The sequence below is a fragment of the Molothrus aeneus genome, chromosome 1, assembly GCF_037042795.1.
Source record: "Molothrus aeneus isolate 106 chromosome 1, BPBGC_Maene_1.0, whole genome shotgun sequence".
NCBI lineage: Eukaryota > Metazoa > Chordata > Aves > Passeriformes > Icteridae > Molothrus > Molothrus aeneus.
In genome coordinates, this window is record NC_089646.1 from 135,617,793 (window position 1) to 135,639,991 (window position 22,199).

At 35.4% G+C, this 22,199-nt stretch overlaps 1 protein-coding gene across 2 annotated transcripts in view; it reads right to left on the reverse strand.

Moving 5' to 3' along the window:
- The window catches only part of WWP1 (WW domain containing E3 ubiquitin protein ligase 1), a 58,542-nt gene that overhangs the window by 12,455 nt on the left and 23,888 nt on the right, over positions 1 to 22,199 (reverse strand). Inside the window, exons 3-15 of one of the 2 annotated variants that reach the window (XM_066565636.1) lie at positions 18,857 to 18,995; positions 16,506 to 16,630; positions 13,567 to 13,704; positions 13,403 to 13,466; positions 11,191 to 11,372; positions 7,921 to 8,272; positions 6,567 to 6,662; positions 5,747 to 5,921; positions 2,357 to 2,411; positions 2,178 to 2,262; positions 1,950 to 2,078; positions 955 to 1,027; positions 791 to 862 (exon numbers count right to left, since the gene is read on the reverse strand). In XM_066565636.1, coding sequence (XP_066421733.1) covers positions 791 to 862; positions 955 to 1,027; positions 1,950 to 2,078; positions 2,178 to 2,262; positions 2,357 to 2,411; positions 5,747 to 5,921; positions 6,567 to 6,662; positions 7,921 to 8,272; positions 11,191 to 11,372; positions 13,403 to 13,466; positions 13,567 to 13,704; positions 16,506 to 16,630; positions 18,857 to 18,995 — 1,685 coding nt within the window. Of the gene's footprint in view, positions 1 to 790; positions 863 to 954; positions 1,028 to 1,949; positions 2,079 to 2,177; positions 2,263 to 2,356; positions 2,412 to 5,746; positions 5,922 to 6,566; positions 6,663 to 7,920; positions 8,273 to 11,190; positions 11,373 to 13,402; positions 13,470 to 13,566; positions 13,705 to 16,505; positions 16,631 to 18,856; positions 18,996 to 22,199 lie in introns of both variants that reach the window. The other variant, XM_066565627.1, reaches the window with a different exon arrangement.

The window sequence follows — 22,199 nt, forward strand, 5'->3', positions numbered from 1 at the left end:
GCAGCAGACTGCTAGCAAGTGGAAGGAATATCTGGAAAGTAATGCTTTATGGGTATCCTGTTCTTACATTCTTCCTAAGGCAGTCATTAATTAAGGAAAACAGGTGAAAAGGCACTTCATCTGATATATATGATTTTTAGTTTTAGGGAAATCACTTAAAATAAATAATTTAATCCAGACTAAGTTCAATATACTTTAATTTATAATATACTTTTTTAACTTATAGAGAATTCCTGCCTAGAGGTCTTGTGGTGAGAGCAGCAAGAATTTTCATGAACCATTGGCTGCAGACTGTAAGGGCTCAAGGACTGTAAGCTTCAGTTACACAGATTTAATTTTTGAAGGACAAAGCAGTTTTAACTGGAGAAAACAACATGTCGTAAGGTATCTAAAGACACACAGGAATCAGAAAAGCAAATCCAATGTGGCTGATGCCACAGTAGTTAAGCTATGGAACTCCACCTCAGGAGGCTGTAGATGCAAAAAGTTCACAAGAGGAGCACAGGCAAGCTCATAAAAGAGAAATCCCTTGAGGATTAGTAAAATACTCAGAAACCACTTCAACCTCAAAAATAATTTCAACTGTATACAGCTGGAAAATGAAAGATCATATGGTAAAAGTATTATATACAATACTTCTTTTCTTACAGTCTTCCCTAAGAAACCCCCACTAGCTAATTCCAGAGGAAGATTACTGTGCCTGAAGGACCATTAGTCTGAACTAGCTATGGCCATTTTTGTTCTTCTGCTTTGTCTTGATGAACAAATACAATAATTTTTGCAGGCTTACTTGCTGGAAGGAATCCTCAAACAAAGTCTGTCTGGATACATTGATTTTCACATGACTTGGCAGTGCATTGGACTGTAATCATAAGGCAATAACATTAAAAGGTAGCACACACATTTGTAAAAACTCATATAATTTCAATAAATAAATAATTAATAAATCAGTACCTGACACAAGTAACGGAAATGAGCAAGTTTCCACCTAAAGCTACGCTCATAAGCAATCTGTGGCCCTTTATTTCTGTAAGAAAACATATTGGAGATACATTAAGCATGCAGACATCAAATCAATGCTAAATAACAGCATGAAGATTTCAAAAATACACAAAAATTGTTATTGTAAGATATGATCAAATGCAGCTGGTGGTTTGGAATGCCAGTCTTCCTTTCCACGATTCCTTGCCCTTTTTTTTTTTTTTTGCAAGTCAATTTACCAAATTTGATAGAAAGATAAAAGATCAAGAGGGCATAAAAACCCTATGAAATGCATAAAAACTACAAGTCACATAAAAGAGAGATATCGAATTTATCATCTTCACTGAGAAAAAGACTGCTAAGTTAGGCTTTATAAATTCAGCTGCTTCTGGAACTATGAAGGACATTCTGGTGCAGCATTCTACAGACTTGTTGCCATCATCACTATTTGACAGAAGTAAACCCTACCCATACAAAAGACATTAAGAAAGCCATTATAGGTTGGGTCAATACTTTTAATCAAAATATTTAAAAGAAGATTTGCATGTAAACTTTTTCAGAAGTATTTAGAACTACTTTGTTTAGACATTACTGTGTATCCATTACTGAGTGTGTATCATTATAAGGAATGATACATAATGTCCATTTGCTGTTACTTTAAAAATGCAACTATTAGTTATATTAGTTCATTATTCAAGTTAACCTCATTGCCCCTCTCTATTTATAAAATTATTACAATCTTGGTATTTCAAAAGCATATAAAAACTATTGAACATCAGAGCAGTACAGCAAAGTGTGTCATAAAGTCACAAATAAAATTTTTAAATATATTAAACTTATAATAGAAAAACTTGTTCATAATTTAGTGTGCAATTCCAGCTAAAAGCTCATTTTATAGTATGAGAAAATTTCACTATTTAATTATAAAAAGGTAAAACATTCCAAAATATATTTAATTTCTCACTTACACAGAAGATTTCCCAGTACGAGGATCGTTGAAGGTGGTGGTTCTTGTATTGTGATCAACAAAATATCTGACACCTTCTCTGGTGTATCTGATTTCCCAGCCCTCTGGAAGAGGGTCCTCATTTTGTAAACTGCAAAAGAAATTGCAAGCAGTGCTTTTTCCCCCATATCATGACATAAAAGAATTAAGCAGGATCTTTTGAACCTGTACAGTCATTATACACACCTACCCTTGAGTTCGAGGGTCCTCCCACTGTGTTGTCTTTGTGTTATGATTTACAAAATACACCCTATCATTTGAATCCACTCTTCTTTCTAAGGGAAAAAAAGAAAAAAATCCACTATACAACAACTGCATTCCAAATTTCTGTAGCTGCCACTTCCTGAAATCCACAGCTAATTAACTTACCCCAACCTGGTGGTAAAGGCCCAAGTGGATCATTTTCTGCTGACAACATCGAAGCCTATTTAAAAACAAGAGGACTTTCAGTCAGGCCAAATATTATTCATATTACTTTCTCAGTGTGTTCTAAGATTATCACTAGTCCTGAAGACTATTCATTCTGCAAAAAAAAACCCATCATGCCATGTTTAATCTGGTTTTGCAAAGAAACTAAGATTATATGATAAGATAGGCTTTCCACACTTGTTTTCAATGCAATGTACCCTCCCTTTCCCTTCCTACAGCAAACTTGAGTGCTCATACAAAGAGGCACAGTTCATACAAGTTTTGAGGAAGCATGGATCAGCAGATAAGCACTAAGGTCTTGCCTAAGAACACATCTTACCATAATAAACATTTCCAAGCACAGTGACTACTGCCAGCATAGGGGGTTTTACTTCCTCAATACATGATAACTTCCCTGAATATTTGGCTATTTTCAAACATTGTCATTTTTTCTTAAAATGCAGCTGCATCTATATGCGGATGGATAAAATTATACCGGCATACAGTAAGGTTAGAAGGGGGAAAAAAAGGGATTATATTATTATGTAAACACATGCTAAGCTCATAATATACTGTAACCTTGCAGAAGTCCCCAAGTAGCTCCCAAAAATACAAAGCATGGAAAAAACAAAAATAAAACACAGAAATCCCACAGACTCAGGATTCATGCTCTGATTTATAATTAAACGCATCCACCCCTAAAAATTTGTGGACTCTAACTTTTAGTGTGTGTGAGTGCAGAATGGAATTTTGATATAGGGTATATTTTCCAAGAGTGTCTTAGGAACTAATACTGCTTTATATAGCATTTGCAATACAAAAATATCAAATAAGAGTTTACAGGAGCACATTCAGGCAAAACAAATCTATGATATTTTTTCTCTGAAGGAAAAATAGATCAAGGATCAGAAGGAAATGCATTAGTTACACTCAAAATCGAGCTGTGCAGCTGCCCCAGCCACCAGCTACTACATGTGAACAGAGAATTTATTTATTTTTCAGCAGTTAGTCTTTTCTGCTTTAGGAGAACATACAATCACAATAATCCTCTAACCAAAGACTTCTCTGTGGTGACTGTAAAAGAATAGAGCATGAAAGGAAAAAGCTGTCTGCCAAGGAACTGAATGTTGGCACGGTTCAGATATTTCCAACCTTCTTAATGGGTCCAAGGATTTGTGTATGGCTGCTGGCTACACAGAGCTGTATATTTAACAGAACACAGTGAAAGACCAGGCAGATTCACTTCCAAAATGACTACCATAAATTATTCCAGGTAAAAATGAAAGTAATTCAAATAACCATATCCCATCTACTTTTCTTTCTTTACATAGTTTAGCTTTGACCATTCAAGGTAATTGAAACATTCTTTAACGGAAAGTATTCATCTACTTTTTTCCCAAAAATAAAAGACAGTCTCACTCAAACTGCTATATAGGCAGAGTCCCGGTATGTCACCAGAGCATGAAAAGGTAGCTATAGTTTGACCTTAACTATTCTAGGAAAAAATATACAGAATCACACTAAAGTAAAAAAAAAAAAAAAAACACAAAAAAAAAAAAACACAAACAAGCAACAAAAAAAAAAAAAACCTCAAAAAACAAAAAACCCCACTCTTTCTTCAATAAAATTTCAATTTTCCCCCTCAATAAACTGTGAGTTCTATCTGTGCAACAGATATAATAGTTAGAAAACAGAATTCTAAAGAGATACAAGCAGTCAAGTTTTCTTTTCCTCCAGGTATATTCTGTCTCACTAACAAATCCTCATTTATTGATTCTAAGGTCAGATGAGACATTTTAAGGAATAGGTCTGTGGTTTTCAGTAAGGGTTATCCCCTAAGGAAGGAAGTAATATAATTTAATTTTTAAAATATATTGTTCACTGAAGGATAAATCTAGCAAAAATAAAATCTTGGCATCAGAAAAGTGAAAGTTTTCTCAGATGCATTATGCAACTGATCAAAGTAGTACACAAAGTTGGCCAAGAGATTTTGGCTCTATGTGCTTCAAGCTGATTCTTGATTTTGCATTAGAAGTTACCAGTGTGTTTAAATACCTGAAGGAGGGCGCAAAAAGGATGAAGCCAAGCTTTTCTCACTGGTTCACAGTAGCAAGACCAGAGGCAATACACTGAAACACAGGGGTTCCCTCAAAACATCAGGAAACACTTTTTATTGGGAAGGTGACCAAGTGCTGGCACAGGTTTCCCAGAGGGGTTGCGGAGTCTCCATCCTTGGAGATATTTACAAGACATTAGTCCTGGATGGCTGGTTCTAGGTGGCCTTTCCTAAGGAGGGACATTGGACCAAATAACCTTAAGAGGTCCCTTCTAGCCTTGACCATTCTACTTTTCTCTAATTCCATAAAACAAATTGAATTTGATACATAGCCCTGGGAAAGTTCAGAAAATTAGTCGTGATGCATGTTTCTGCTATTGCTAGTGACAAGATAAAATGTCCAATTCAATAATGAGAGGCTGAGAATTTTTAAATGTAGCACTGCAGCATCCTTTACTTCAGAGGAGTGTGTGAATAAAGCCCATCAAATTTAAACTTAGGTCTGCACATGCAAAGAGTCCTATTCCAATGAAGCTGTTTTAGACTTGTACTTCAAAAGTTTCATGTTTAAAACAGTCCAGCTCTTCTGCATATCACTTACAAAGTTTCTGGGATCAGATCATTTTTTTAAGAAGCCAAGCACAATTCTTAAAGTGTTTAGAGTGACAGTGACACACAGGCACCATAATTCTTAACTCTGAAAAAACAACTATTCTGCTTATCCAGTCACAGATGGGAAAATCTGACCGAGAAATATTCTCTATGAAGCTACTCATATTTTCTTCAGGCAGAAGTTAGCAATCATGTTAGAGAAATGGAAAACCATTTAGGAAATTCCAGAGTTGAACCAGATGTATAACCTTCAAAGTAAAAGAATTGCCACTTGTATTAGTGAAGGAACTCTAATCACCTGAACAGTTTTTAAGGCTATTTAATGCTCAAAATGACCCCTAACAGCATTTACATTCCTTTCCAGTTTAAGGGACATTTTTAGTTGTACCTCTTACTACTGGCATTAATAATGTTATGAAAAATGCAGTACACAAAGCTGATGTCAGGAAACAAACTCAGAAGGGAGTACTTTCTGTCCGAAAGTACTTTCTGATTTTCATCCAATAAAAGGATGATTTCTAACTTTTTTCAAAATAATCAGAATCTAAATTACTGATGCTAAATATCATTTAACCCATATGGTTGAATAGTTACAAAATCCCTTTCTTTGAAGTTAAATTACAAAAAGTATAACAGAGTATAACCTATACCTCTGTACTAATTTGAAATGTTGTGTACTTTACCGAATAGAGGTATCGTTGGTTGAATTGTTGCATAGCTCCCTGCAGTTGATTCCGTTGCGATTGCCATTGCTCAAAGTTCCTCACTGACTCCATTGTTGGTCGCTGCCACGTTGTCGTTCTGGTGTTGTGGTCCACATAGTAAACTCTCCCACGATCATCAACTCTCCTTTCCCAGCTTTCAAGGAAAACAAATGTTAACAGTTAATTCTTTCAGTAGTGTTACTAACCATTTTTCTCTTTGCCAAATGCCAAATTCCTAAGTGGTACTTAAATTAACTACTGGAGTCACAGGCATGATTTCATGTTCTAAAGGACACAAAAGTACCTCAACTTAATTGGCAGATGAACTGATGAGCATACACAGACTACAAGCAATTGCCTGCTCAGCTCTCTGTCACCTCATTCTTAACTTTGTAAACACCTGTAATATTGGTAAATATTACAGGTAAATAAACACAAGTAATATTGGCAGACTTCACAAAGAACACTTTGCTGGGAAATCTGAGTTTTGGAACCAGGGCACTACACTTAGTGGTGCCACCTAAATGAAGGTGATCAAATATGCATTATTTCATGCTTAAGTTTTAAAGGAAGAACAAAATACTTTAATAGCTATATTTGAACAAGTGATCAAACCTAGTGACATATCCAATATCAACATTCCTGTAACAACAGCTGTAATTTTATATAATTAAATGAAAGCTAGAATCTCTTAATATATGATACAGAATTCAGTTTTGATGAGCTGCTGTTTGTTCCCAGCAACAAACAAACAAAAATATAGTAAGTTTATCATATTTAATTCAGAAGTGTACATTACCCAGGAGGTAAGGGCTGTGGTCTTTCCCATGTTGTAGTTCGTGTGTTGTGATCAACATAATAGGTTCTACCATGAGGATCTTTTCTTTGCTCCCACCTTGAAGACAAAGAGACTCACACATAAGTGAAGATGCAAATACATCCTTGGGCTTCCCACTAAGACAATAAATTATCTTGGCACTGAGTAAAAATACCATGGTCCAAAACCCATTCTCGAACACCAAAGAAAATTCATAACAGAATACAGATCTCTTACTTCCTATTTAACTAATATCACTGTAAAGACTTTAAAGGATTTAGCACATAATGAGCATACATCAATATTCACAAGCATTTTTCTATTATATTTAAGTTTGGAACAAAGTCATTAATTATCTGCTCAATGCTTGGATTCTAAAAAATCCTCATTCCAAAAGTTCTTAGAGAGACGCATTCTTTGTATTTCCAAGTTCATGTCTCTCAAAAAATGAGAGTGTTTGCATTTTGAAGCTCTGTTCCCAATATCCAACAAATAGCATCTTTCAGAGTGAACCTGAAGTGTGTGCTATCAGCTCTTTTTCCTGTGTTTCTATTTCCTATCCTGGTAAATTCTGTATCTGATATCCCTGGAGATTACTTCATTTTGTGAAACAATCTTACACTGAAGATGGAGCTAGACCAACAGCTGAAGTTTCATAATGCTGAGAACTACCACAATGCAATAAAAGTATGTATAAATGACAAGGAAACCAGGAGAAACATTAGATGAAAAGGTGAAGTGCTTGTCCACAGTTGATATATATTTATTTTTCTTACATAAACACTTAATTAGTTCCTAAAAATGTAGGCAGAACACCTGGCCTGCTACTACTAAAGACTACTAAAGCAATTTCAAATAATCTAGTAGAATTAAAATATTCCAGCTCTTCTTAGCACATACCTACATACACATCAAATCTTATTATTAACTCTAACATTTTTGAACTCATTCTTACACAGCAAGCACCTACAAGCATTTATAGATTAGTCATTTTCACTTCTTTGTGCTTTGGTCCCTACTACTAAGAAACATAGGAATAATTAATTATGGCCCAAATAAGTTTGAAAATATCAAATGAAAAGTCTTCACATCTGTTACATCCAAGAGTTTGTCTGTTAAGATCACAATACCATCTCAGCAAATCAGTTATCAGTTATTACTTTCTGGGACAAGACTAGCCAGTTATAGCAGCAGTACAAATCCCATTTTAGATCAAATAACCCCATCTCAGCCAGCTGACCTGCATTTGAAAATCCCTGTATAGAATTAAGTTTCTGTTTCTTTATATGCACATTTAGATGACACAAAATGATAGCATTAAAGCAAAACAACATACCCAGGTGGCAAAGGTTCTGTACTGGCACTACCAGGCTGCTGTCTTACAGGTTCTGCAGACGCACTTGCCGTGGAGGAGGATTCCCTCGGCTTTGCCGCATCTGCTGCTGCGCTGTTCCGAGCATTAGGCTGAGCACACTCTGTGGCAGCTGCAGGTTCTAGCCCAGCAGACACAACAGGTAATGCAGAAGTGTGGCTTTCAGAACAACTAGCTGCTTCTGTTGCTGACTGAGGTTCTGCTGTATCATTAGTGCAATCTGCTGAAGACACAGGAGCTTCATCTGAACCCGTCGGAGCCTCGGAGACAGAGGAATTGCCAGCTTCAGGTGCAGAGGCAGATGATTCGCCATTAACTGAGAAATGGGAAATAACATTTGTGTATCAGGATCTGATGAGATTTACTTTTCAAATAACTTCCAGAGTAAATTACTTGAAAGGAATGTATTTAAATTGCACCTGCCATAAGTAGCACTGTTGGCTAAGATGACAAAAAGTCACAACCCACTTGCATTCAGTTAAAACTTACAGTTTGAAAGCCATTCTCTGTACCTCCCTGTTACATAGGGATACACATATATATATATATATATATAAAAGTTATTTATTAGTTTCTCCATGTCTTGGTCAACTCAATGTTGCACCTCAGTCTAGATTAGCAAGAGTCACCCATCTGCTTTCCACAAAACTGTACAGTCTTTTTTAAAACTCTGAATTTATAGTGAAGTTCAAAAATGAATCTTAATCAGTACGACATGAAAACAAGTATTATGAGATTACTCTATGAGATCTGGAAAACTAAGAGGCATTCCCTACAGATAATTTCTTTTCTTTTTCAGAGCTGACGTACCAAACCCTACAATTAACCCTACACCTGTGCAACTTGGAAAAAAATCCTCCTCCAAAAGAGGGATTAAAATATAAAAACTATTACTGGCTAACACAACTTACATAGTTCAATGACTGAAGAAAATTACTTTAGAATTACAAAGTAAATAAATTCTGTCTTTTCTAGAACAATAAATATGCCATCAAACTGAATCAAGCACAATCTCTTAAAAGGTTTAAAGCAGGCATGGATTAACAGACAAAGGATGCTAAGAAAGCTTTATTAGTCCCAAGCCCACTTGGCAAACAATACACCAATCATCTGCAGAGCTTAACTGAACAGTCCCTCAGCACATCAAGATCTTGTCTAACTTAGACAAGTGACATCAGGTACAGCAGTCTGTAAGACATCCATTAAAAGTCAAGGCCCTATAAAACACAGCGCCACACCATTCAGCACTTTCATTTTCTGCACCACTAATCAACATCCAACGGTGACAATTCTTAGTAGCTCGTACCTGTTTTAAAAGTTGCACCAATTTTCTAAGGACTAAGGATATGCAATACATGCTTCAGGCAATTTTCTTACCTTACAGTATATTATCACCTTACCCTGCTAAGGGCTGAAACTAATTTAATTCTATACCCTTAACCTTATTGATACACATTTGCAAAATTTAATCCTACACTAGTGCCTATAAAATGTTGTTCCATCATTTTAAAGAGTTCACTTGTTTAATTCTGTCATCAGAATTTCAATTAGCAAGTCAGTTTCCTTAAAGAATTATCACTACACCATATACATTTTCCTGATATGCGTAAGCATAAGCATGAGCATGATTTTACAGGCAACAGATTTTTAAGTTCTATAAAGGCACTACTTTTTGAACAAAACTTTTCCAGGGTAACACACACTGCTTCCAGATGGCACAAAAGAAATTAACTACATAATACATATCAAGATTTTATATTGTTTCAGCATGACATGAAAACTATGAGCACATGAAAATTTGATCACATTTCCTCAAATTTCTGCTTATACTAGCAACAACTTAATTTACACAAGAAAAAAGCCAACTGAAATTTCAACTTCCATTTAAAAAATTCAACTCATCCAGACTAAAGAATGAATTGGATTACATAACAAAGTTAGAAGCAAAATAATGAACAAATCATCTGCTCTATTAGTAAGTTCATCTCCAAAACAGATGTATAAAACATTACATCAGATGATTACTTCACCAATTATGCCTAATACAGCAATTTTGGCAACATCATGTAAAATTACAATCCTACTAAAGCACAACAGTGGGGAAAAAAGTGTCATCGAAAAATGCCAGAGACCAGTTTTATGCCTTGCATTAAAAACATCTTCATCCGCTGGTAGAGTAGTTGATTACTCCTATATCAATGCCTCAGTGCAAGGTCAGTGATGATTTCGTCAATATTACCACTTGAACAAATCAATTATTTTTCAACTACCCTATTCTAATACAGATTTCAAATGGCTCTCTCTGCTGTTGAAGAAAAAGGGAGCAATGCCTTAATAATATATATGCCCTCTAGCCTCGAGCTGAAAAGAGAGGGGAATCAAATTAAAGTTCTCCAAATAGAGAAAAGCTTCAGAGAAGACCTAATTTAATTATAACTTTTAAAAGTTCATAATTCTTTCTGTTATCTTCCAACTATACCAGTCTATTACAGAGAGTTTGACAATCACTGTTCTACAACTTAGTAACAATTTGCCTATTTCTATTTACAGTTTTCTTTTCTCTCTGGTATCACTGTAATCTCTCCCAAACAGCTGAGAAAAGACAAAGGGCTTACAAAGCACAGTCATTATTAGGCACCAGAGAAATGAAAATCAAAAAAACCTTTTTTTCAAATCAAAAAACTAGTTTCACTGAACCAAAAGTGAACTGTAGTGAGAATCAATGTTTTGGTGTTTAAGAGGGAAACAACATTCAGTATTTGCCACTAGCTGTTTTTAAATGGAATTTATAAAAAAAATTGAAGGCACGGAAAGTCTGCAACACATCTCAACTCAGAGCACAGCAGTTTCCTGCCTAAATCAGATTTATATAATATCAGGAAAAATTTAACCATAGCTACTCAAATTAATTGTGAAAGAAACCTGATTTTTCCTCCAGACAAACAGTAATATGGTTTCATCATCCGGGACAGAAAAATGGAAGATTTTGGACACTTTGATCTTCCTTCATCAGAGAAAAGAACTTATAATAAAGTGTGAAACTCAATATATTTAAGAATGGGTCTACTGCAAAAAAAATTACAGAAGTGGACACACAAAGTTATAAATTCAAGCCACATCCTTTCAGTACTTTTGAATTCCAACAAAAAGTTGATAGAAAAAGTAGCTCAGCTTGAGATACAACTAGACAAAAAAGCCTCATGGAATACGTTCCCGTAACTCTCCCCTTCTTACCAGCGCTGTTGACAGGCTGAGCTTCAAGTGGTTTTGGTACTGGTGTATTTTTGGGTCTGGCTGCAACGTGATTAGGAGATGGTGTGCTGTCTCCATTAACAGCTTCCACACAGAATGTATTCTGTATTACAGAGCTGGAAGGTACTTGATTGTCTATCCCATTAGAAATGTCACAAGCAGATCTTGGTAAAAATAAAAGATGATTTCAGGTTACTATAAGCAACATGTTAAATGGTTACACAACTAAACTAAATGCTACACTAAACCATGCTATAGAAACAAATAAAGAAATGGTGGGAAATTCACAACTGTTTATATCGTGGTGTTTGCAGCCTAGATAATTATTTTGGTTTCACACTTGACTGTTAAGAAAAAGGCAAGAATCAGTTTTGAGGATTTCAGATACTTGTAACAGGTAAGAGTTTCCATTTTTACTTTCTCTTTTACTTTTCATGACATATCAGAATTTAATTGAACAGACTGATGCACCTGCTGCATCTTCCAAAATGGCCTTAGGGACCCTTCCAAAGTGCAGCTATGAGCAGGAAAGCCTTTTCTCTCATTAAGAGGAAGAACCGGTTTTGTTAGTCATATCACTAAAAATACTGATAACATAAGAAAGCAACAAAATTCTCCCTCAGTAAAAGGAAAATAAGATGAGCTTCTCTATGCAATGGCAGGATGGGACATTGTGAGGACAACTAAGCATAGGCAGCTCTGTGTTTGCAAGGCCACATGGATAAATGTATTTTAAGGGCTTATGAATAGAAAGTTTTGTTCAGTTACAGTAGTACATTGGTTTTCCACTTAAATCTCTTTCAGAATGCTTAAAGCCATCCACCAGAGACATATTTTGAAAATTACACTCAATGCCAACTACTTATCACCTCAAGGAGTAAAGGTTAAATACTGAAATTATTTACTATTTTATCTCACAAAAAATGTCAGAACAGTTAGAAGTCCAACTTTGTGGAGTAAGAAGGGAAGAAGCAGCATTTCCATGCTACCTTACACAACTCCAAAAGATCAGTATAGACAGACTGATCAGCTCTGGATTACAAACTCAATTTACCTCCAAAAGACATGGAGAGAAGCTACCTTAAATCTTTTCTTCATCTCTTAATTTTAAAACTGTAAATCAACACAGCTGGATAGTTGTGTAGAAAACTGCAGTAAATTAAAATATCAACACCAAAAGCAGGATCCCAGTAAGAGAGATTATCTCCAGCAACAATAGCTGAATGAAAACAAATGATTGTTACTACTGCTTCAAAATGGTATGCAGATGTGTTTCAAATCACTTTTAGCAGTCCCAATTTTTTCTAACAAAGAGAAAAAAGCAGAAGCACTGTTTTATTCTCACTCAGTCATCTTGAGCATCCATTGGGGAAGAGAGAAATATCCACAAATTCAAAAAAAGAATCAAGTCAAGCATATAAGGACAAATGTGTCCCTGTCACTCAAATGCATAGCAACTGTATTTTTTTTCACTCCAGTTAGTGTCAATAACTTAAACAGAAATGGGTTCACAGAAGGTAACTGAGCAGACCAGTAACATTAAATTGATCTGAATTGACCTATTTGTCTTACTAGAGATGAGGGGACAAAAAAATCTATTTCTATTTCTCTCCAGCCAGTCCTTGAGCAGGTTAGAATGGCAGAGAAACCAAGAATTAAGCTCTTAATTGGTCTGAATGTCTTTTTCTTGCCACTTCAGGAGGAAAAAACAGGCCTTGGCCTCAGTGTTACAAATACTGCTTGTGAAACTCAATACAAGTCTCTTAAGTCCCTGATTATGACCTTAAAAAGGCTTTGGAGGAAGTAATTCAGGCTTTTTTTTCCTCTTCCTTCCGTTCAGGTGCTACATTGCAAAAAGCTGCTAGACATTAATAGAAATGGTTCTTAAGCAGCAAAAGAAAATAAATTGAGTAAGTACATAAAAATACACTGAGCTACTGCTCCCCTAATTTCTGCTGCAGCATTTTTATAGATTTCCAAATCAGCTGAACTAAACTATGTAACTATCAAACAAATAAGGTTTCTAAAACCTGTGGCATCATAATTTAGACCTCAACAGTGAAAATCTCTCATCTTCAAAACCATTAAAAAAAAACAACAAAAAACCCACCAAAACACAAACAACCCAAACATTTCAACTGATAAATTTGCTGATACACTTCATATCGCATAAAACACAAAAATAAATTCCAACCTGGATGAACTTCTTGCTGAAGCATCTCTGTTTTCATGTACAGCCTCGCCATTTTGCTGAACTTCTACTGAACAGTAAGAAACAAATTCAACAGAAATATTCTATTATATCTGTTTGAAATCTTAATCTAAATATTATCATCTGACTTAATTATTTTAACTTACTGGTTGCTGATGAACTGAGATTTGTAAGAGATTCTTGTTCAACAACCAAACCATCTAGCACAACAGTCAGTTCACCTGTTTGCACCATGCCACTCTTGTTTTCCAAAGAGAGTTTCAATTGTTCTTTCACCTTCTCCACTAAAAATGGAGTTGGGGTGGGTAAGGGACAAGAAGGAAAGAAGGGATAGAGGAAAAATTAAATTCTAAATAATATTAAAAGAGATCTTCAACACACAAATGTGATATATGCATTTAGATCTATAAAACTGAACACCAGAGATCTTCAAATCAAAGTAGAAAACACTATGGAGTATATATATATATTTGTATGTATGTCTATAAATGTATATATTTACAGCTGCTGTGTGTACACGCACACTTTAAAAAGAACTGTCTGTTTACATTGTATATTCTATAGGTATGCCAAAGAATCCATGTGGATTCAGTACTTTGTTGTTAATGATTTCCCAGGTCTGCCGTTTCCATTAAGCCCTTTGGAAATTAAGCACTACTTACATAACATGTGATGGCTTAAAGTCAAACAACTTCTGAACCACACATCCAAATATTAAAAAGTCACTGGGAACCCTTCATTTTACAACCAGAGCCTATATTAATTTCTCTTAGCACCTTTCAAACCTAATTCTAAAAGACCACTGAAAAAACCATCTCTTTGAGGAAGATGAAAATGCAAAGACTGCATAGTGTCCTCCCTCAATTTTAAAACTATTTTTAATGAATCCTTACTAGCATTTTCATAGATTGCAACTCCAAGGATTAAACAGTAAGAGAGGATGCCTCAGGTAACCAAAAGTTAAATCAGATATTATTTTCACTGAAAGAAAATTTGAGATAACTGATGGTGCAGTAAAATAATTCAATCTGACTGACAAGCAACACACACATTTGTAGAGAAACATATATAATCCAGAGGTAAAACATGCTGAGGATGCTACGTAATTCTCTCTAAATCAACTGCTACAAGTACAACAGTTAAAGCTACATGTCATAAATCCAAACACAGTCAGCTAGGAGCTCACATTAATCAGGTTAAAATGCTTAAGACCTTTTAGTATTTGCGCTCTCAGATTAAAAGATTAGTTTTTAAAGACATGCCATCATATTTCCCTCCATATGACAGCATTCCAAGTTAAATTTAAACTAGGCACTTCTATGCATTAAACTAGCATTTCCATTTTTTTCATTCTTAGCATGCATCATAAGTGAACAATAAACATGAAAACAGGGGAGGCTGCCATAACCTACAGCCAGATACCCCCAAGCTATTACTTGAAAGAGCAGGTTTGACAGTGTAGTTGGGCAGCAGTTACCAGCAGACACACACTGCTGGGCTACAATGGATTTTAAGGGACTTCAACCCTTTGTAGCAAGCACAAAACTCCTAAATCTACAGGGTTACTGATTTAGCAATACACATTTTGGAAAAAAATACTATCTCAAAGAAGAGAAGAAACTAACCTATCACTGAATTGTTTAATTAACACATTTTTTAATTTTTGCAAAGGGTGGTTGGTTTAACTTCTGCTATTTTATAGGTTATCTTCCTAAACTAGATCAGCTGTTGGCTGTAGCTTAATTGAGCTGGCAAGAAAACTGTGAGGTGTGTGGGCAGCAATTTAATAGTTGTGGTGTTTAGCAGAAAAAGGAACCAAATTAATTCTAATGTTTCTGCATTTAGAGGACTTTCCATTCCATTTTCATCAGCAAAGAGCCTTTCAAGTGCTGCATTTTAGAATAGGTATCAATAACTAAATGAATTAAGGATACCAGTCAGACCATTCTACCAGTGAATTCTTAGATAATCCAGTAAGTATCTAACTACTGACTTGCTCAAATAAGAAACATTGCACATAAATTACTTTGGTTGCAATGTACAGCAAACTCAGTCAACCATTCCCTGAAAGAATTTGTCAAATTGTTAGATCCTACCTCCCCAGGATTTACAGTAATAAAATGTTAAATATTTTGTTAGAAATTTGTTAGAAATTTTGTTAGAAATTTGTAGAAAGTATTTAGAAATACTTTTTGTGGCTAACATTATTATAACCCAATTTATTCTGATACAGTTTTCTTAGGTAAAAGAAAATTTTCTGCCTAACTATGAAATTTACTGCTGAATCGTTATAATACTGTTGAAGAAGACTTACTCAATACTGGATTCTATTTCAATTTTCTGTAAGAATCAGAAAAATTTAGCTTTTTTTATTATTTTTTTTCTCATTTATCCCCACTGTTCAAAACATTCACCTCAGGTTTATATATATATAACTTGTGAGAAAGGTTAAGATTGGTTTAGCTTTTAGCTGGAATTCTACTGCCACTCTGGAGTGGAATTTAAAGTGTGGATTCACCATCTTGTTGTACTAAAGAAAAAAAATTTTGAATAGCAAATCAGATATATTCTATTAAAAATATTTAGAAAATATTAGAAGTTACATGGAACAATCAATTTCTAATGTACTAAAAGGAAGATCACAATTGTTTCATTAATCAATGTTTTCTATTGCTCTCTGGGCAGCTAAATTATGAGGGAGAAATATCCAGTGTTTCTATTAGTGACTCCAGAGAAGAAAAACTTGAAAAATTACACAGCTTTTCTGAAAGTTTAATTATTTTTTTGGTCACCAAATCTAAAACAGATCTTCTATCAAATTGGTTACTAGCTTGCTACAAAACATTGTATTTCTGCTTTTACTTTCAGCAATTAATACTCTACTGTTTGTTTCAATAGTATTATACCCCAGTGTTACATTTAAAATGCTCTCAATAGCACAGACATCTCTAGAAGAGACAAGTAAAGATTTCAATTGAGAGTCAGTTGTAATTACATGTATAGTTAGTAGTCTGGTTGCCATTTTGATATATAGATTAGTAGCAATAATTTTACTTTATTCAAAATATCCTTCATGATAACTTACATTTTCTATTGTGTACTTCCAAAGCTTGTCTCAAGTCTACAGTGGCTCTTCCTAATAAAGCATCTGCCTTTAAAGTGTGATGGCTCCACACTCTAAATTCCAGCGTAGTCTGTGGAGTCACATGCCTGCATAAAAAATAAATTTAACAAAAGATATATACAGATTTTTAAGAATTAATTCTTGTTATTAGGAGTATTTGAACTTTATTCACTTTCTCATTCTATTTTTTGATACTAATGAAGTGCAGTTTTGTATTGTACGGGGAAACTTTTGACTAAGAACTGCAAACACTATGATATATACACTTAGGAAGAAACTTAAAGTACATTACTATGATAGCCTAAGGAATTTGAGAAGCATCAGAATAACCTACACTCAGCTCAAATCTCAGCTATATAAAACAAATCTTGATTTATGAAAGACTTATTTCCCCTCGTCCTCCAGAGTTTTAGCTAAAAACTTGCATTATTAAATGTAGAGAAAAAGGTGGGAAGTATATTTGTCTGTCACTGAAAAGAAAAATAATAAGTATTTTTCAAAAAGGAAAAAAACAACAAAGCATCTATTTTCAAGCAAGAGCCCACTCAACAGGTATCAGCCTGCCATGGAAGTGTTGATAAACATTTTTTGTGAATCCACAAATATATAGAAAACCATAAGGCATACTCACATAAATCAGAGAGGAAAATTCAAATGATGAAGCTAAAGTAAAAACTGGAGGGAAGCAGAAGGTAAAGGACCCAATTGCAGTAATATTATGACAAGGTTTGGCATTGATCTCTCCCCTGCTCAAGCTATGCTAGGTCCTGGAGAGTAAGTTTTGTAATACAGGGTCTAGTACTGCAAAGGTAGTCCTGGCTGTGCAAAATAGGAGTAGAAGCACTTCATTGCAAAAAGCCAAAGGCCACATATCCATAAGTATTGACCTAATATATACAGAAAATTGTATCAGCAATGATGAGAATAATAATAAAAACAAGCCCCACTCTCCCAACAACAGGACTAATTCTACAGTCACTTGAATATGTTGGACAAGCTGGATCATTTTTGCTGAAACACAAGCAAATATATTTTTGCATTTTGAATAGGCTGCCTTCTAAGGGAGGTCTTAGTAAAAGAGCAGCTCAACAAAGTAAAGGAAAAAGTCCCCAACACCTACACACACAAATATATAGCTGACTCATAGAAGTGAGGGGAATTTGGCAAGCCAGAGAGGTCACTTAACCTCAAATACTATTCCAATAGTCAGAGGGGGCCAGAATACCTCAAAAATACATATAAGGGTAAGACCCTGAGTAAGCAATACTCATGAAATGAGTCTGCCATTACTATGCATTGCAATTTACCTAATTTCTATCAGATCACCAAATCCTGCCAAAGCAAACCTGCCTCCTCAAGAGAAACTTAGGTCCCTGTGAGTATACTGATAGCTCTGTAATTGTTCTAGTTCTTGATCCCAGAAATCATCCTCAGGTCCAAGACTATGTTATTCTCTTTTGCAACACTGCAAAGGGTGAATAAGTTCACTAAACCTAAATACCAAGAACTGAGGCACAGGAATACCTACTTGCTTCTGAGCAGGTCTGGAGTAAGTAAGTGTTCCCAAGCAAAGAGTTCCCCAAAGATGTACCAGTCCTCGCTCTCCAGCACTTACTGGAATCTAGCATGGCTCCTACTGCTAACAAAGCTGGCTACTGCACACAGACACGTCAGATGCTGTGAAATGTACTGGCCCAGGCTCAACGCCACTTGATAGGAGCTATGCTGTTCCCAGACCCAAGTCTGAACCAATATAATCTTGCTTGTGAATAAAGCATTCTAACCAAGTGCAAGATTGCCAACTCTTCATGGAGTTCTATTCAGGTATATCTACACCCCTGGCATAGTTAAACCAAACTAAACCACAAGAAGATTAAAACAGTCAAATATCAGGGTAAGGTGCGAGGTAACTGCAGTTTTTGTGTGCACATCCCTTCACTGGGAAACTCAAAGGAAGAAGTGAGCTTCCTCATAACTACTATTTATCCAGTTGAGACTTTTCCTTCTAAAGAGAGAATGACATGGTTACAATTAGTAAGTCTTTCTGGCAATGTATGCTGAATACAGTGCTGACAAATATCAAGACTATATCATGTAGTGCCACTGTATGCAAGTAACACACTCTGTAGGAAAAAAATATTCTCAAAACATTGTAAGGATTCAGAAAAAAATCATTTGAGATAAATACCAACTCACGTCTGCATTTAGACATCAACAGCCAGAGCAAACTATGTAGGCAGCCAAGCTTAGTAAATATTTGCCTGCAATGTCTGTCTAATAAATAGTATCAAACAACCAAAAAATCTACTTACACTGTCAGCTGCTCATCCCATTTGGGATTTGAAGAACTACTTGATTTTGCTGTTTTCTTAATTTCTCCATCTGCAGTTAATTCCGTGTAGAAAGTTGTTCCAAACCAATTCTTTTTCCGTTTCAGTTTGGCACTAGAAACTAATAAAATACATTGCTTTATCTCTAACAGTATACTGTTGCTGAAAAACAGAAAATGTCCTGCCTACACACTGTATGAAATACTTTGCAAGGCAATGTTTTTCCTCACCTACTCTACTTCTGCTGAACAGAAAGAAGTCAATGCAAAAATTACCATTTTATTTTATTAGTAGCTTTTATTTTCAAAAGGTACTTTGTCAGATAGTTGAAACCAATTGTCACTCTTTTCCCCACACACTGGCAGGACTGGTTGTACAGACAGCACAATTATTTTAGGGATAAACACTGGAAATAACGTAGGTTATTTTCTCATTGTTCTCCCTATTCTTCCCTTAACTGAAAAATGCCTAAGTATATCTGATGATGTATCTGAGGGATAATGAGACAGACTATTCTTTAGTTATATTTTGTTATGAAAGTCGATGCAGTTCACGCCTATTTCAAAATGTCCCTGTATAGGAAAGCCTGTATACAGAGCTTCATTTCTTTGCCTGTATTACTGCATGGTTGAATTTCTGGGTTTACACATAAGTTTGTAACAATTAAGAAAGCTACTCTTACCTTTCCTCTATTTAAACAGCTTTGCAGATGAACTCAAAGGTTTCAGGTAAATATTCAAAAATTAAGAAACACCACTGACCAAAGAAGCTACTTTCACATCCAAATCAGTGGTCAGTTCCTCTGTGCTCCTGAACATAAATCTGTTCACCCTCTTCCATGCCCAGTTGAGGAAGTCACTATAAAAACCAACAGCAGCCCAACTGCCAAGATTTTAAATTGTATTTCAGGCAGATGGTGTCTTGAAAAGACCACAAGAATGGACTCTCAACTATATTTACCTGCTGGCTCTGCCTTCTCTCTAATTCCTCCCTTGCTTCAGTGTGGTTCTTGTTTCCTCCACTTGCAAACTAAAACAAGGCTGAGTATCTTCAGCCATTTGAAAATAATTCTTCCCCATTCCTTTCCTTTATGGTACTTGCTAACTCAACATGGAAGTTTACTAAACTGAAAGGGAGACGTATTTCTGGATTGCAGTATTCTGAGACATAAACATTAGTCACTTAAAAGTTAGTGGGATGCAACCATCCAAGGTTCTAAAGGAGCTAGCCATGGACTTTTATTTGTTTCAAATAAAAGGTGCAAACTTAACTTCCTCACATTTGAAAAGCCCAGTCTTAGTAATGCATCATGGGTCATAAAAGGCAACTGATAATGATGAAAGCTGGATTGTAGTAAACTAAAACTGCAATTCCACACACAAGTCATATTTTTTCATCTCAAATCATGATATATTTTTAAGCTTTGACAACCTCTACTTCTTCCACATTTCCTCCACAATTTACTTTCCAAAGGAAAATACAACATTTATTAAAACACAGGTATTTAGTAATGATATTCAAGCTTCCTCCTAATTTCCCCTTTTTTTGTCTGATTATGTTTTGTTAGTAAGTTTTGAGTCCCCAAACATAAAAGGAGACCATGATCATCTTTTGGTTAGGACATCTTCTTAAAAAAACTATGAATAAGTAATAATACCAGCAATACTTCCAAAAGAACTAATAAGACAAGATGTCACCAAGAATATTTGAACAAATACTGATGGCAAAGCATGCCTACAACATGTTGTATCTGTCCAAACTCAAACAAGTCACCACTCCATACAAATTCTTTGTTTGCAAAATGAGTCTATGATACTTGCTGCCTTTATAAAAGTGCTTTTTAAGTATAGTTCTTGAAAAAATTATAGCTTCTACAGCAGCATAAACAAAACTGCACATAATTATGCAGTGTAGGTCAGCAGTACTACAGTCCCACACTCCCCTGCCTCCTACAACTCAGAATGCCACTGGCATTCATTCCTGTGATCCTGCAATAAAGACTAGGTTTAGAGAACTAAACCTTCAGAAAACTAACCACAAATGTTGTAAAGACTTCTTCCCATTTGAGCCCTGACCCAGCTTTCTTGGAGTCAAAAGAAGTCCCAGTACCAGAAAAATACAAGACTATTTACATAAGGAGGAGCTCAGCACAGGATAAAAAATTACCATTTCTGTAGACACAGATCTGAAATTAAGGGTCATTTGTGTAAGTCAGTTTACAGTTACATTCTTACATTCAATCTACAGGCGGCTCCATCGTTGCAAATTAGTCATTGCCAGTTTTGATGATTCATCACATTATTGAGTAATCTGCTCCTTACATAAGGTTAATAATTTTTGAGGCCTCTATCTTATCTAATTTCATAAAATATCCATTTTGGGGACTCTTCAACGATATATTTTTTCTCAGATAACCTGGCCAACTTTGGATCATCTAGCAAGATGCACCTTTCTTAAGATGCAGCCTTTATTAAGACATGGTACCTTACTCATGTTTTTCCCAAATTTTTTTCAGGATAGCTTTAATATATTCCTAGCCATGCATGCATTTTTACTTCAGCATTCCCAGATTTCTCAAAATCCCTGGAAAGCTCAAGTCAGTTATCAATGGTAAAATAATACTTATACACATAAATACACATATATATATTTAAGGTAGGTGTATTTATGTACAGTATCTTACCTATGTGCTGGTAACATTTTTACTTTTAACTGCTGTAACACTGTCACTATTAGCTATTGTTTACTTAGATGCACTTTGCTTATCTTCAGACTACCAGGATGCCTCAGTTCTGTTCTGCCATCCCACAGAGAGAGTAGCTAAGACTGACAACAATTGTCACATCTTTGACCAGTCCTTGTCCATCAGTAGCAAAATGCATAATCTACTTGGCCTGTTCAACAACTATTGAAAAAGTGTCCCCAGGACTGTTTTCCAGAAATTTCCGTGGATACTGGGATGGCTTATTTCTGCCCCAAACTATGAACACCAGCAGAGCAAAAGGAAAAAGGAGACTTCATGGCAATTTGTAACTGGATAGAAGGAAAAACATTCAAATTGACATGGCTTATCACAAGTAAAGCTGGTAATCTACAGACTTTGAGATACTGAAAATTCAAGTGAACAATATAATGAGCAACCTGATCCAACTTCAAAGGTAGCCCTGCCTTCATCAGAAGAGTGGACTAGGGAATCACCAAAGGTCCTTTCCAACCTAAGTTATTCCATATGTCTGTTAAGTCTAACCGGTGGCCCTAAGGATATTATATTCAACAAATATTTACCTGATATTTAATGAAAGAACTTAATCTTCTGAAGGGCTAG